At 44.3% G+C, this 13,886-nt stretch overlaps 1 protein-coding gene across 1 annotated transcript in view; it reads right to left on the bottom strand.

Annotated features, from left to right (window-relative positions):
- Positions 1-2,437: 2,437 nt before the first annotated feature.
- Positions 2,438-13,886, bottom strand: part of LOC140992408 (BCL-6 corepressor-like) — a 39,882-nt gene continuing 28,433 nt past the window's right edge. Inside the window, exons 9-14 of the mRNA XM_073462714.1 lie at positions 12,340-12,498; positions 11,357-11,523; positions 10,091-10,236; positions 8,637-8,714; positions 8,245-8,428; positions 2,438-4,829 (exon numbers count right to left, since the gene is read on the bottom strand). Coding sequence (XP_073318815.1) covers positions 3,269-4,829; positions 8,245-8,428; positions 8,637-8,714; positions 10,091-10,236; positions 11,357-11,523; positions 12,340-12,498 — 2,295 coding nt within the window. The 3' untranslated portion in view covers positions 2,438-3,268. The remainder of the gene's footprint in view (positions 4,830-8,244; positions 8,429-8,636; positions 8,715-10,090; positions 10,237-11,356; positions 11,524-12,339; positions 12,499-13,886) is intronic.

Genomic DNA, 13,886 nt, shown 5'->3' with positions numbered 1-13,886 from the left:
AAAATCAACCAACCAGTGAACTTTGTCACAGATTTCACTTATCAAGAGATTATTAACCACTAATCAACTAAAAAGTTTAAACCCACAAAGCAACCAACCGACCAACGATGAAGACGATCAACCTACTTTAGTTTTACTTTGTTTATTAAGTGATTTTTTTAGTTTTATTCTGAAAATCTCAGAGGAACATCAGTATTCTCAGTGAGCACGAGGCAGAAAAAGGTGTTTGTGGCCGCGTCTCTTTTCCCTGCGCTCGCCTACATCCTTTTATCCTGCTGAGTGTGTGTGAATGACTCATCCTGAACACACACACACACACACACACACACACGCACACACACACACACACATCAGGATGAAAGGGTGTGGGCGATCGAAAGTGAAGACAGGGGCGAGCGAGGACGTGCGAGGCTGACAGAGAGAGAGAAACATGCATGAATGGACTCCCACTCTGTTTTATATTAAAGCAAATAGTTTGTCCCAGTTTTTTGAGAAGCGGCTGAGTCACACATGTATCCCAGAATCCTCTGCAGACGTCCAGACAGCAGCCGACAGCGTCTTCTTAAAGGACCACACCACACTTTTACCTGTTTGACTCATTAAACTGCCGTCAAAGAAATAACAGTGTTCAGTTGAGTCTCTGAGTGAAGTCAGCACTCACCAGAGACTGGGTTCCTCTCCGTTATCTTCTCTGTACGTTCATGACGTAAACTACGTTTCCCTCCATTCAGCAGGAATAAAGAATTACAGCACACTACTGGATCTCAGCTGCTCAGCGGCTCGTTACCATAAATCCACGTTTTAATACCAAAAGTTTAAAATCAAACTCTGCGCTCTCCTCGACTCCGGCCGGCTCCAGCAGCTGTCTGCAGGCTAACGCTAACAGAGTCGCTCCTTAATCCAAAACACCAGCGTCTGTCCCTCCCCTCCCGTCTGTCAGTCCAATTAACCACACAGAACACAGATCATGTGTCTGACACCTGAAGTAAAAATCTCCAGACACGACCGAGAGGTGAAGATCAGTGACTGAATCAGCTGAGCAGCTAGCTGTCACTCAAAGAGGCCACGCCCCCAAATATGCAACTTTAAGCCTGAATGTAATTTAAAGCAGTGAGTTATATAAAAGCTGTGATGAAGTGAGCGTCAGAAACCAGCTGTGAACACGTTTACTTCTGCTGTGAAGTTTAACATGGACTCTAATGGAGACTGACTCACTGTTGGAGCCTCAAGTGGTCGTTAGAGGAACTGCAGTGTTTGGTACTTCAGCCCTGGAGCTCGCTGCTTGATATGGACTGTTTGCATGAGGTTACATAAAATTTGCCCACTAGAGGGCAGAATCATCTCTTTTGCATAATCAAACTAAAAACGAAGTCAGTCAATCGACAGAAAATTGATTTAATGGACGTTATTTAATAAAGTAAAATACCACAAATATCCTCTTTTCTCCAGCATCCGTTGGATTTCACAATCAACTGGATTGTTTATACTATTAACCAATATTTTACTGTACAGAAGAGGATTAAAGCAACTATAAAAATAAAAACAATAAAAACTCTTTTTTCTTAATAGTCTGACTTTAAACTCCTATTGCTACCACATACTGTAACTACTCACAATATTCCTAAAAAATAATTATTGAAAATGTTAATAATTAATAAAAGTAATTTAAAAGGCAAAAATACTCGACATTCACTGGTGTCAGCTTGTTGAAGATGTCTTTTTGTTGTTGGGCTTTGAGTTGTCAGTCAGAAACAATCTGAACACTTCACTCTGGCTGTGTGGAAAAGTGTTTGTCTGTTTCACAACTAAAAGGCTGATTTATATTTAAATAATGGAGTCAACCTGTATTCTGTGATATACGCTGCACTGATACTCTGATTTGTTGTGGAAACACAGGAATATCAACGAGCCTGAAGTTTTCTGGACCAAGATACAATATTGCACATCTGAAATCGTCTCAAAACATTCATGTAAAGCAGTTTTTCAGAATAAAGAAACATGTTTTGCAGCCACATTTCAGCTCAACAACACTTTGCTCTCACAGAGGCCGGCGGTCCAATCAGTGGATTTAATTTCCCGTCCGGTCGAAATGAAATGTTGCTGCGTTTCGATGCGCCACCTTTAATTAGAGGCTGTTTAACATTCACACACACACACACACACACACACACACACACACACACACACACACACACACTTCCTCATGCATATAAACACTCATCTGTCAAGATTTGAAACAGAAAATCACTGTCTGTATTTAATTTTGGGCCCACTGAGACAAAAACAAACAAAAGAACAAAATCGTTGATTTTATTAAATAATAAGTAACTTGATGTAGAGAAATCTGTGAGAGAAGAAAGAGAATCATCTTCAAAACAAACTTACTGAGCAGCTGCTTGCTGGTGTGACACAGGTGAGAGTGATCACCTGTACAGACCGCAGGGCTCCGCCCACATCACAGGTGAGTGTTCAGGTGGAGCTTCACGTTCCTGTTGTTTGTTCTTATTCAAATATGATCGAAGGCTACGCACTGAGTGACACATCTGTATGTTTAAAGTCAGCATTTTGTTCACCTGTAGCTAGTTAGTTACTAATACCCAGTTAGCTGGAATAATAATGCTAACATTAATGCTAAAAGTGGTAAATAGATGGTAAGAAAAGGAAAATAGTTGGCTACAATGCTAACAAGTGTAAAGTGACAACTACTTATAATATCCTGTTAGCAGTACACATATGTAATGCCAAGAAACTAACCAGTTAGCTGAAACCCCTCGTGATGCTAACAAATACAAAGTTACAAAGGCCTGCTAATGTGCTAGTTTATCTTGAATCAGACGTGTTCAGGCATTTTTGTTATTCTTTATATTTATTGGACAATAAATATTTTGGTGATGAAAGCCGACAGGATGCTGGATACAAAATTACACACAAAGGTAACAAACCACCTCCCAACCAACAAACCACGTTAACAGAAACCGCATCGTATTTACACCAGACTGCATTTACAAACAACCAATTTAACAACAGTGATATCTGCACTCATAAATTAAAAAAGACAGATATTTACAGTTTACATACACACACATGATACTGTTACAGTCTCTCCACAGAGGATGAACCATCCTTTTCAATGTCCAAATGAGTCTGATCATTTACAATATTTCCACGTGTGTTTCAGTTTGTGTGTAAAATAGTTAATTTTCTTTATGGAATACTGTATTGTTGCTCTTTCTCAGAGTGATTCGCAAAATCTTTTAAAAGAGTGTCGTCAAGACCTTGTTTTAACCCTGGCACCTTTCCCAGCCGCCTTCCCTTGCTCTTTCTTTACGTCTCTCCGGATGGTTCCACCCACTTTCATCCCAAGATCCCTGATGTGGACTCTGACGTTGCCCAAGTTCCTTTGCCAGGCAGCGTCCATCTTTATGGTCTTAGCTCCTTGGCCTTGGTTGTCACTGGGATTGGCCTCTCTTTTGTGGGCTGCACTGGTGCCACCCACTCTCTTTGTTCCCTGGCGTTCCCACGTGTTAGCATCCACGAAAGCACTTGGCTTCGCAGGGCTGGTGATCTCTGAATTCTTACTTCGCAGTCGTTGTGGTTCCCAAACACTACTCTCAACTGAAGCACCTGGGTTTGTGGAGTCCAAAACCCTGCCAGTCTTACTCCCTTGATTTTGTCCTTTCCACGTATTAACATCCACTGTACCATTAGCGTTTGCTGGATTAGCAATGTTCTTATTGCGTATTTGCTGTGGTTCTGACTGGGCCGGTTCTACTTTGGTGTCAGAATTCACAGCACTTCTGCTTCGTAGTCGCTGAGGTTCCCACATGGCAGCACCGACTACCACATCAGGCTTGATGGGAGTGTTCCTAGTGGGTTTATTTCCATGCAGTTGTTGTTCCCAGTCCGATTTCGAGTCTGGATTAGCAGAATTAGCAATCCCAGTATCCTTACTTGGTTGTCGTTGCTGTTCCCACATGCTAGAGATGATCTTAGAGTCTGTATTAGCAGAATTAGTGATCCAAGTTTTCTTACTTTGTTGTCTTTGCGGTTCCCACAAACTGGAGTCAATTTTATGGTGGGAATTCGCAGAATTAGCACTTGTAATGTTCTTACTCAGTTGTCTTTGTGGTTCCCACATGTTAGAGTCAATTTTAGAGTCCTGATTAACAGATTTAGTGATCACGATATTCTTTCTTTGTTGTCTTTGTGGTTCCCACATGTTAGCACTCATTGTCACGTTTGGCTTCGCATGAATAGAAACTCCAGCATTTTTACGACCTAGCTGTTGTGGTTCCCACATGCTAGCATCTATTTTGGTTTCCATTTTAGCTGCTGGAGTGGAAAATCCCAGACTTTTAGGTCCTTGGAATTGTCCAGACTCTGTACTCCTGTTTTGCAATGAAATGTCCAGTTTAGCACCAGTTGCCTCCTGTCGCTGAGGTGGTAATAATGGTGGAATACGTTGTGGTGGTCTTAGCATGAGTCTTTGTGATGGTGGTGGTCTTGGCGAAGGTGGTGGGGGTGGTGTTGGAGGTGGCGAACCTTCCAGTGAGTCCCAACGAGTGTCCACAAACTCGAGGGAAGAGCCGAGCATGCCGGCCAGCTCGGGGGTGGCTTCTACCAGCTCCAAAGGGTCCTTGACGTCCGGCCTGAAGGAGGCCAGCTCCTGCTCATCTGGACCTGTGAGGAGCTGCGACAGGGACGCCTGCCGATAGAACTCATCCTCAGGGATAGACTGCACGTTGAGCTGTGGGAAGAGACGGCGAAAAGACCGTGACGTCATCCGAAGTCGACCAAGGACGTCAGAAAGGAGGAGCCAGTTCCTGGGGCTGGAGGAAAGAGAGAGAAGAGAAAACAGGGGTGAGTTCTTACAGATGAGATCCAGAGAGTTTTTACTGAATTTGGACATCTTGGTTACGTCTCTAAGGCACCAGCAGACCAAACTGACATCAAAGAACTGGCAGCAACAATGGCCGACGGTTGCGTTGCCTCATGTTTCCTGCATCTCAGCCAAAAAAGCTGCACTTGAACACACCGCAAAGACTACAGCTGACGGCAATCCAGCTCATACGTTCCGCACATGCGTGAGAAGTAAGAACGGGTTGTCTGTAATTGTCAGTTCGTCAAACTGGAAGACTCAGGACTGCAGATAAACAAACCGTTGTTATGATAAAGCAGCAGAGTGTCTGATAGAAAGTTGCAAACTTTACTGGTGAAGAGTAAACGGGTGAAACCATGGATCCAACAGCGACAGACTCAAGAGGCTTCCCCTTTTATTGTTCTGTTTCTCTTCTCGTACACTGATTTGCTTAGCTGAACGGCCAATCAGAGGGATTTCTCTCACTGACGGGCTCCACCACTGATTCGACATGCCATTGTGGGACATCGCAAAAAAGATGGTCGGGTTGATGGGACCAGAAGTGAATATCAACAGACTGAAATTCGACTGAAACTAATTTGCTCGAGGAGGTGAAGTTCATCTGTTCAGTGCTTTAGCTTAATTTCAATCGAAAATTTTGACACAAGATGGCATTTTTCATCGACAACATCCACTTAAGGGCAGCGCAGATTCAAGAGTTTCTGACAACAAACATGCCGATGGAGGAGGATGTTGGGATAGGGTACCTGTTGTAGATGGTGGTCTATAAAGTCGTCAAACACATCGCGACATGCGGATTGTGAATTCTCTTCACTGATATTACCGATGAGAGAAACTACCGACGACGCCATTTTTGGTACTTTCGTATGTTCCCCAGTTTTTAAACTTCTTGGACTTTTCGGCTGACCCCAATATGGACGAAATGAACGCAGAGTACGGAGAGGTTGTCCCTGATAATATTTCAGATGTTCTGAAAATCTAAATATATTTCTGGAGGGATCCGTGGCAGACGAGTGTTTTAATTTCAGACGAGAGGAAATGAGGTTCATGGCAGCGTTGCAGTTGTGTTTGATTACAGATTAAACTTCAGAATTTTAAAAATCGGCTTCTATAATTGTCAGAGAGAGAAGAAGGACGGACAGTTTCTCTGTTATAAATTCTGCCTCGACATCAGTGGAGCTGTTATTGATTCACAATGTCTGTCAATGTGTGTGTGTGTGTGTGTGTGTGTGTGTGTGTGTGTGTGTGTCAAGGGCAAACACACACACACACACACACGCACACACACACACACGCACACACACACACACACACACACACACACAGCACAAGGCCACATGTTGCTTTAAAGCCAGTTGCTGCTGGAATGTTAAACAACCCAATGAAATGTGTGAATGCGTGTGTGTGTGTGTGTGTGTGTGTGTGTGTGAATGCGTGTTTGTGTTTTTGTGTGTGCGTGCGTGCATGCGTGCATGTGTGTGTGTCAGTACCCGGTGGCCTTGTACCCAGGAGGAGCCATTAATACTACATCAGACACGAGAGGAAAAAAATGAGAGAGCGAGCGAAGAGGAGAAAGAGAGAGGAGGAGGAAAGCGACAGGGGAGGAAGACGAAGTGGAAGCCAATTAGCCGCGTCGCCACGGCGATGCAATCCTCGTTAACGACCTCCCCGTCTGTCCTGCCTTTATCTCTCTCTCTTTCTCTTTTTCTCTCCATCTCCTCCTCCGAGGATCTTTTTTTCCTCTTTCGTTCACGTTACCCTTCATTCGCTCCCTCCTCCTCCTCCTCCTCCACCATCCCCTCCCTTCTTTTCTAAGCTGGCTTTCCACCGCCTTAATTGGACTGTGTGTGTGTGTGAGTGTGAAAAAGAGGGAGATGTGTTAGAACAACACGGAGAAAGAATGTGTGGGAGGAAGGAAATGGTGTGAATGAGGGAAGACGAAGTGTGAGGGAAGACGAAGTGTGTGCGCCGCGTGGTCTTTGTTAGTTCCTTTTCCTTTCGTCTGCTTCGTTTAGCTCCACTGAGTTTTGCATCAACACACCTCTTACCCCGACCACTTAGTCCAACAACTCTATGACAACTCTGTTGTTTCAGTGTATTATGGTCCATTTCTTTAGAACAAGCAGAAAACAATCGCTCCTGGTTTGCTCAACCAGCTAGCTGGCTATCATGAAAATGTTATTGACAATTTGTGCGTAACTGTCCTGCATTTTGGCGTATTTCCCTCTGATGACATGAAATCGGATCTTGCCCAAGTTTCCTACCTGGATGATCGCTCCATTACACTTTTCCATGTCAGAGGTTGTTTCATGTAATGCTAATGTTAGCCTACAAAGCACTGCTAGTGTCCAGGTAATGAAGCAGTGTCTTTTTCTCTAATGACTTGATTGCCAGCGTGAAGTCACAAACAGATTGCTGGCATCTATCTCGATCAGGATAATACCAGCAATGCCACGGGTACACAAAAATAAATAACCACAACAGTCGCGTCTGTTTATGTAAATGCCATTGACGCCTACTGATGACATATGGAGGACTTGAAGGGTTTTCCCATTTCACAGGGGAGATTTCAACCACTACCCCTTTAACTCTGTTCTGAGGGGCAAGGGGGCATTTGAAAAGGAGGGGCTGGGGTAAAAATTGGAAATGGGATTGAGCCTTTAACCTTAATTTTGTCCAGTGTGTGTAACCTCACTGTAACGTCACGCATTGGTTTGTGGACTCCTGTCTGAAGCGTTGAGCTCGGTATTAGAGCCGAGCTGATTGAATCCAGACATTTTCTACTTGGGAAGATGTTGCCGACCAAATGCCGACAACTTGGCAACGTCTTCCCAATTTACAAAAGCTGTCCATGTGTACTATCTGGGAATATGTTCAGCCCTGTTGCCATAACATCCTTAGCCTTACTTCCTTTAAGGTGTTCACAGTAAACATGAAGGGCAATTCGCATCATTAACGTTGAAAATATTCAACTTAAGTGAAACGAGAGTCGGTGCAGATCCAGACCTTCTGGAGGGATAAACACCTGGAATGACATCAGATTCTGTTCTGATCCAGAGACGTTCACCGACGGGAGGAGAGCTCAGAGATTCATTTTGAACTTGTGGGATTAAAAAGTGGCTTTATCTTCACTCCTGTTTATCAGCCTGACTGCAGCAGTGATCCGGAGGTGACCTCCATTGTCGGGTGGTTCTGTTCTGTAATGTTGACTGCTGACTGGAGCTGGAGGGGAAATGGACTTTACTTCATGAACGTAACGTTACAGAGAGGAGAGAGAGAACCAGAACCAGAACCAGTCTCTGCTGAGTGCTGAGTATTCTAGCCTCTTCACTCCACATTTCTTCAACTCCATCTGTGAAACTCACCCCTGGGACAGCGACAGCTGGATGTTGTAGCAGGGGAGCAGCGGTCGGTCGGACAGCTCAAACTCAAACACTTCTCTCCTGGCTCGTTGCTCCTCATCCTCGTCCTCCTCTTCATCCTCTTCCTCCTCCTCTGGCCCCGGTGGGTCAGCAAGAATGTCGTACACTCCGCTTTCTCTGGACGGCTCTGCAACAACACAAAAAACAAGGACAGAGTGACAGTTGTGAACTTTAGTCGACCTTAAACGTAACTTTCTGCTCACTGTGCTCCCAGTTTGACCCTTGTTCTCTCCTACTTCCTTTAATCCTAAATCATTTATCCTTTCTGAACCCTCCTGTCTGTCTCCCCTGACGATGTTGTCTGCACATGATTGTGTATTTGTGTTTAAACTAACCGCACACCGAGCTGCCGTAAAACTCCCAGTAGATTCCTGGATCGCCCTCCGACCTTCCCTGGAGGTCGGAGAGATAGTCTGCAATGAGAGAGAGAGACGAACAGAGTCAGTGGCTTTTGTGGTCGCTCAAAGAGCCGACCAATCAGAGAGGATGAAGGCAGCGAGACGAAAACAATAGAGCCACACACACACACACACACACACACACACACACACACACAGAGTGAAAGACGGGAAGAAGAAGATGAGTGTTTGTGCTCAGACGGTGCCGGCTTGTCGCCGTGGCGCTTGGCGCTGAGTAGACGGATGCTGGCAGGAGTGTGTGTGTGTGTTTCAGTGTGTGTGTGTGTGTGTGTTTCAGAGTGTGTGTGTGTGTGTGTGTGTGTGTTTCAGAGTGTGTGTGTGTGTGTTTCAGTGTGTGTGTGTGTGTGTGTGTTTCAGAGTGTGTGTGTGTGTGTGTGTGTGTGTGTGTGTGTGTGTGTGTGGCAGTAAGCTGTTCTGGGATTCAACAGCCAAGCCTCATTAAACCCCTCTGGAGAGAGAGAGAGAGAAAAGAGATGGAGAGAGAGAACAAATACAGGCAGGGAATGGTAATCAGACAGGCTGGCGAACACGAACACACACACACACACACACACACACACACACACACACACACACTCTCTCTCGTCTATTTCCTTCTTGTTTACGCCAACGTTTCTCTCATTCGCACCAAATCTGTTTCATTCTTTTTTGCCCTTTTTCGTCTGCCTTAATCTTTTACTCGTACTTCTTTAAATCGATGGAGCATCAATGTTTACAAATCGGACACTTTGAGAATAAAGTCGGAATATTTCGATCATCATTTACATGAAGCGCACTGAGTTCTGGTCCCTGCCGGACTCCAGCTGCTGCTTCAAAACACATCTGGTTATTGACTCATACATCGTGGACCTGGTTTCATTTTCTCTGATGAGATCAGCTGTTCATTTACTCTTTACCTCACTCAAGGTAAAATTTATTCTCGTAATGAAAAGTTGTAATGCGCAAGCCAGTTGCTCCTTCCAAGTTTGCCACATTTTTGTTGAAATGTTTTATTTTTCCACTTCATTGCAGAATTGATCACTAAAATGGAAGCTATAAGACTCAGACCGTTGTTTTCACAGAGACCTGGCTACATCATGGATCAAGCCTTTGCACCGGATGGGTGACTGGTGAAAGGAATGGAGACGGACTCTGTGTTTATATCAACGATGCTTGGTGCTCAAACGCAGTCAAATTGGACGCCAAACTGTTTCAAGTGAAGATTTAGACTCAAAACAAACTTAAATAATAATTAATTATCAAAGTATTTGTTGATTTGTTTTTGATTGACCAGTCAATTGATCGCTTTAACTTCAGTTACCAGTTACAGGAGAGTGAGTGCCGAGTCCAGCCCTGTAATCAAATTAACTACCCCCTCCCTCCCCTCCTACCCTCCAGGAAGGTTTCCATGGTCGCGCTGTGGGTCATGTTGATTGGTCCTCGTCCAGAGTAGGAGGTGAGGGTGGGGTCGGCGCCGCAGGCCAGCAAGAAACGCACCACCTCCACGTGGTCGTTCTCCACGGCGTCATGCAGTGGTCTGAAACAGGAACCAAAACATAAACAACAATTTTGCTAATCAGTTAATCAATTTAGTTAAAAATGTCAAATATTCTCTGGGGTCTCAGATTATCAGCTTGTCTGCTTCATCGTAAAATTAATAAAGTACAATGTAGACTCGCTCTATATTAAAACTGCCGTAAGATTACTTTCATCTGTTCAAAGTGTGTGAGTCAAAGTTAGGATTACCACAAGGTTCTGTATTAGGACCGGCTCTGTTTTGTTAATGATTCTAGTGAAAAGATTTGTTTCTATGCAGATGATACCGTCATCTATCTGTATCAATATCTTGTGTGACTCAAGGTGTTACCCGCCTCCAAACTGCCTCACACACATCAGTTATTGTTTTACCAATTACAACTGACCTTGAATGTACATAAAATTCAGTTACATTTGAATCATTGTGTTTATTTGCATACATTGTTGTAAGAATGACATTAAGATCTTGTGATTATGACATGCAATTTAAATAATCTCATAAAATCTGGTTGTTATTGTTGTGTTTTAATGTTTTGAAGTCATGTTAGGGTTGTTGTTGATGCTGTGTAGTGAATATGTTTTGCCTTGTTACCTTTTTTTCACACAATAGCATTCATTTTCTCAACACAGATTTTGTCTCCCCGTATACTGTCCCTACATACGATGAATGGGAGTCAAAATTACATCAAACAAGGAGTCACAAAGAAATTGTCTTTGCAATGTTTTTTTTCCTTATATTCAGATTGGTTCTTGATTGAGCTTTAAATATAAATGATTTTTTTTACAGAAGAAAATAATTTTAGTGTTAGTGTTTAGTGTTGAGAAGCCTTTGTCAGTTGAGGATATTGGTAAAGATAAACTCTACATGAACTGTATTGTTGATTTAATTTCATGAATTACTGAAGAATTTTTTTTAGCTTTTTTTTTGTCTCTTTTGTGAGGATATATTGTGATGTCAATATATAATCATGCTTAAAGTGTATTTGTGCCTGTATTCAATAATAAAACTGTCAAAGTAGCACAAGAACATCTGATAATCCAACACATGTGAAGGTGGCAGAGTAAACTGTTGACTTGGTTTAAGTTTCACAGACAGAACAGCTGTCAGACTGGACTCGTACCTGGTTCCATCCTGAGCGCTGCAGTTGACGTCAGCGCCGTGCTCCACCAGGTGGCGTACGATCCCCAGCCAGCCGCGGGCGCAGGCCTCGTGCAGGGCGCAGTACCCGGCGTTGTCTCGGTGGTTTACTTCACAGATCCGTCGGTCCAGACAGTACAGCACCACCTCCTGGAGACGAGGAGACATGTGGACAACTATTGAGACCAGAACCTCTGGACTTGAGCTGCAACAGTTGATCGATTAGTTGTCAGCAAAAAAAAAATCTAAATTCAATGATGTCATCTTTAATGTGAATCGACAGTGTGCAGGATCTTTTTGGTCCATTTATCTTCAAACAGAAACAGAACAAGGAAATGACACGTTAATGGTAAAGGAACAGTTCCACCTTAAGAGAACGAGCAAAGAGACGAAGACACCCTCCCTCTCTTCTTCTGCTCTCTCGAAATGATTGCTGCCTGAAAAAAACCTGTGTGTGTGTGTGTGTCTGAGTGTGTGTGTGTGTCTGAGTGTGTGTGTGTGTGTGTGGTGATGGATGACGGCTTAATTTACAAACTGAGCTCGTTAGCTCTACCGCTGCACCTCAACGAGAGAGAGAGCAGGCGAGAGAGGCGGGTGACACTTGTGAGGCCTGACAAGAGCCGTCACACAGAACATGAAATATTCAGACTGTGTGTGTGTGTGTGTGTGCGGTTCTGACAAATACCTGCACACACACACACACACACACACACACACACACACACACACACACACACACACACACACGTTTTTCAGCTTTAACATGATTTCCAAACGTGGACTAAATTTCAATAAAAGATGTCTGTGGAGACTGTGTGACTTTAATGATGACAGTCCTTCAATAGTGGGAACATTTTGTTCAGAGGGATGAAACAAGGTTTCTCCTCGCGGTAAAATGAAGTTTGAGTCCTTTGACTCCACCCACTCCACCTGTCCACACACCTGTGTGCGTTTGTTTCTTCTTACCTCGTATCCCAGGCGGGCGGCACGCTGGAGCAGCGTCTCTCCAGCGTTTTTGTTCACGATGAGCCGGCGAACTTCAGGAGGGACGGGCCGGGTGGGGTGTGTGTGCTGCGGAGAGGGAGGCAGACGGCTGGGCGAGCGAGACGGGTCAGACGGAGAGATCTGTGTGTGTGTGTAAAAAAGAGAGAGAGAGAGAGAGAGGCGTTTAACGTGATTAGCGTGTGCTCGAGGATCGGTTTTATTACCCACAATGCAATTAAGCACACACACACAAAAACGCTTGCTCTCTTTCTACATCCATCACTGTCAGCTGTTTTCTCTTAAACACACAAAGAGCCTGCCAAACACACACACGCACGCACGCACACGCACGCACGCACGCACGCACGCACGCACACACACACACACACACACACACACACACAGCCCTAGGTTTCCAGGCTCGGTCGAAAATAGCACTGTCACCACCTCTGCTCCCACGACTCTGTTTGGTGTGTTTCATGTGTGTGTGCGTGTGCGTGTGCGTGTGCGTGAGGCCTGAGGCTGATGACAGGAAGCTCGGGGGGGGGGGGGGGGGCGGCAGAGACACAAATGAGGATCCTCTCTCGCCTCTCCTCGCTCGCCCCTCTCACACTCTTTGTTTGGTTCCTCGAGCATGTTGTTGCCGTTCAGGATCAAACTTCCTCTAAACAACCGTTTCTGTCAGGATGAGCAGCTCCTCTCTCTCCACAGGGCTGCGTTTTACATCCTTTATTTCTGTTTTACTTCACAAACAGCCGCTGAGGCCGTTAACGACTGCTGAGGGTAACAGGCCTTTATTTGAATTCAATCTTTAATTCAATCTGATAACTATATTTGGTCATATTTGATTATAAAGCGTTCTTGTTTTCTTACTCGCTGCAGTTTTCCTCAGTTGCTTATTGTAGCTGTGGTGTTCCTCAAGGGTTCATTCTCGGGCCTCTTGTCATCTTTCGATTCAAACCACAGCGTCTCCCTCCGTTGTTACACGACATTCACGGACCTCATGTGACCCAACGACGGTGACATCATCCAAACGATCACAAATCCTTGAACGCCCAGCGCAGCCCCCACCCTGACCCTTCTTGGGTTTCACGTCAAGAACATTTGTTCTGTCACCATCCTGGGAAAAAGTGTATCTGCCCAAACTTGAGACTTTAATGTTTATTGATATTTTATATTTGTTCTTTTTCCTAGTTTGTGCTGCAAAGACTGACACTTTCTATCTCACCTCAACGTTTTACCTTCGCCAAGGAGGTTATGTTTTCACTGTGGTGGTTAGTTGACTGGTTGGTTGGTTGGTTTGTCAGCAGGATTACACAAAAACAACTGAACAGATTTTCACCAAACTTGGATGGTGGATGGGTCTCAGGTGCTGATCCAATTTAGGGTTGGATCCAGGACTTCTTCCTCACTTTCTTTAACATTTTGAGGATGTTTTTTCCACATTTTCATTAATTTCTCAGGGAATAACGCCTGGATCTTGATTTATTTGGCCGGCAGGTATCTATGAGTGAGTACAAGTTGATATT

Source organism: Pagrus major, chromosome 24, assembly GCF_040436345.1.
Source record: "Pagrus major chromosome 24, Pma_NU_1.0".
Lineage (NCBI taxonomy): Eukaryota > Metazoa > Chordata > Actinopteri > Spariformes > Sparidae > Pagrus > Pagrus major.
This window is presented reverse-complemented; position numbering and strand designations above follow the sequence as displayed.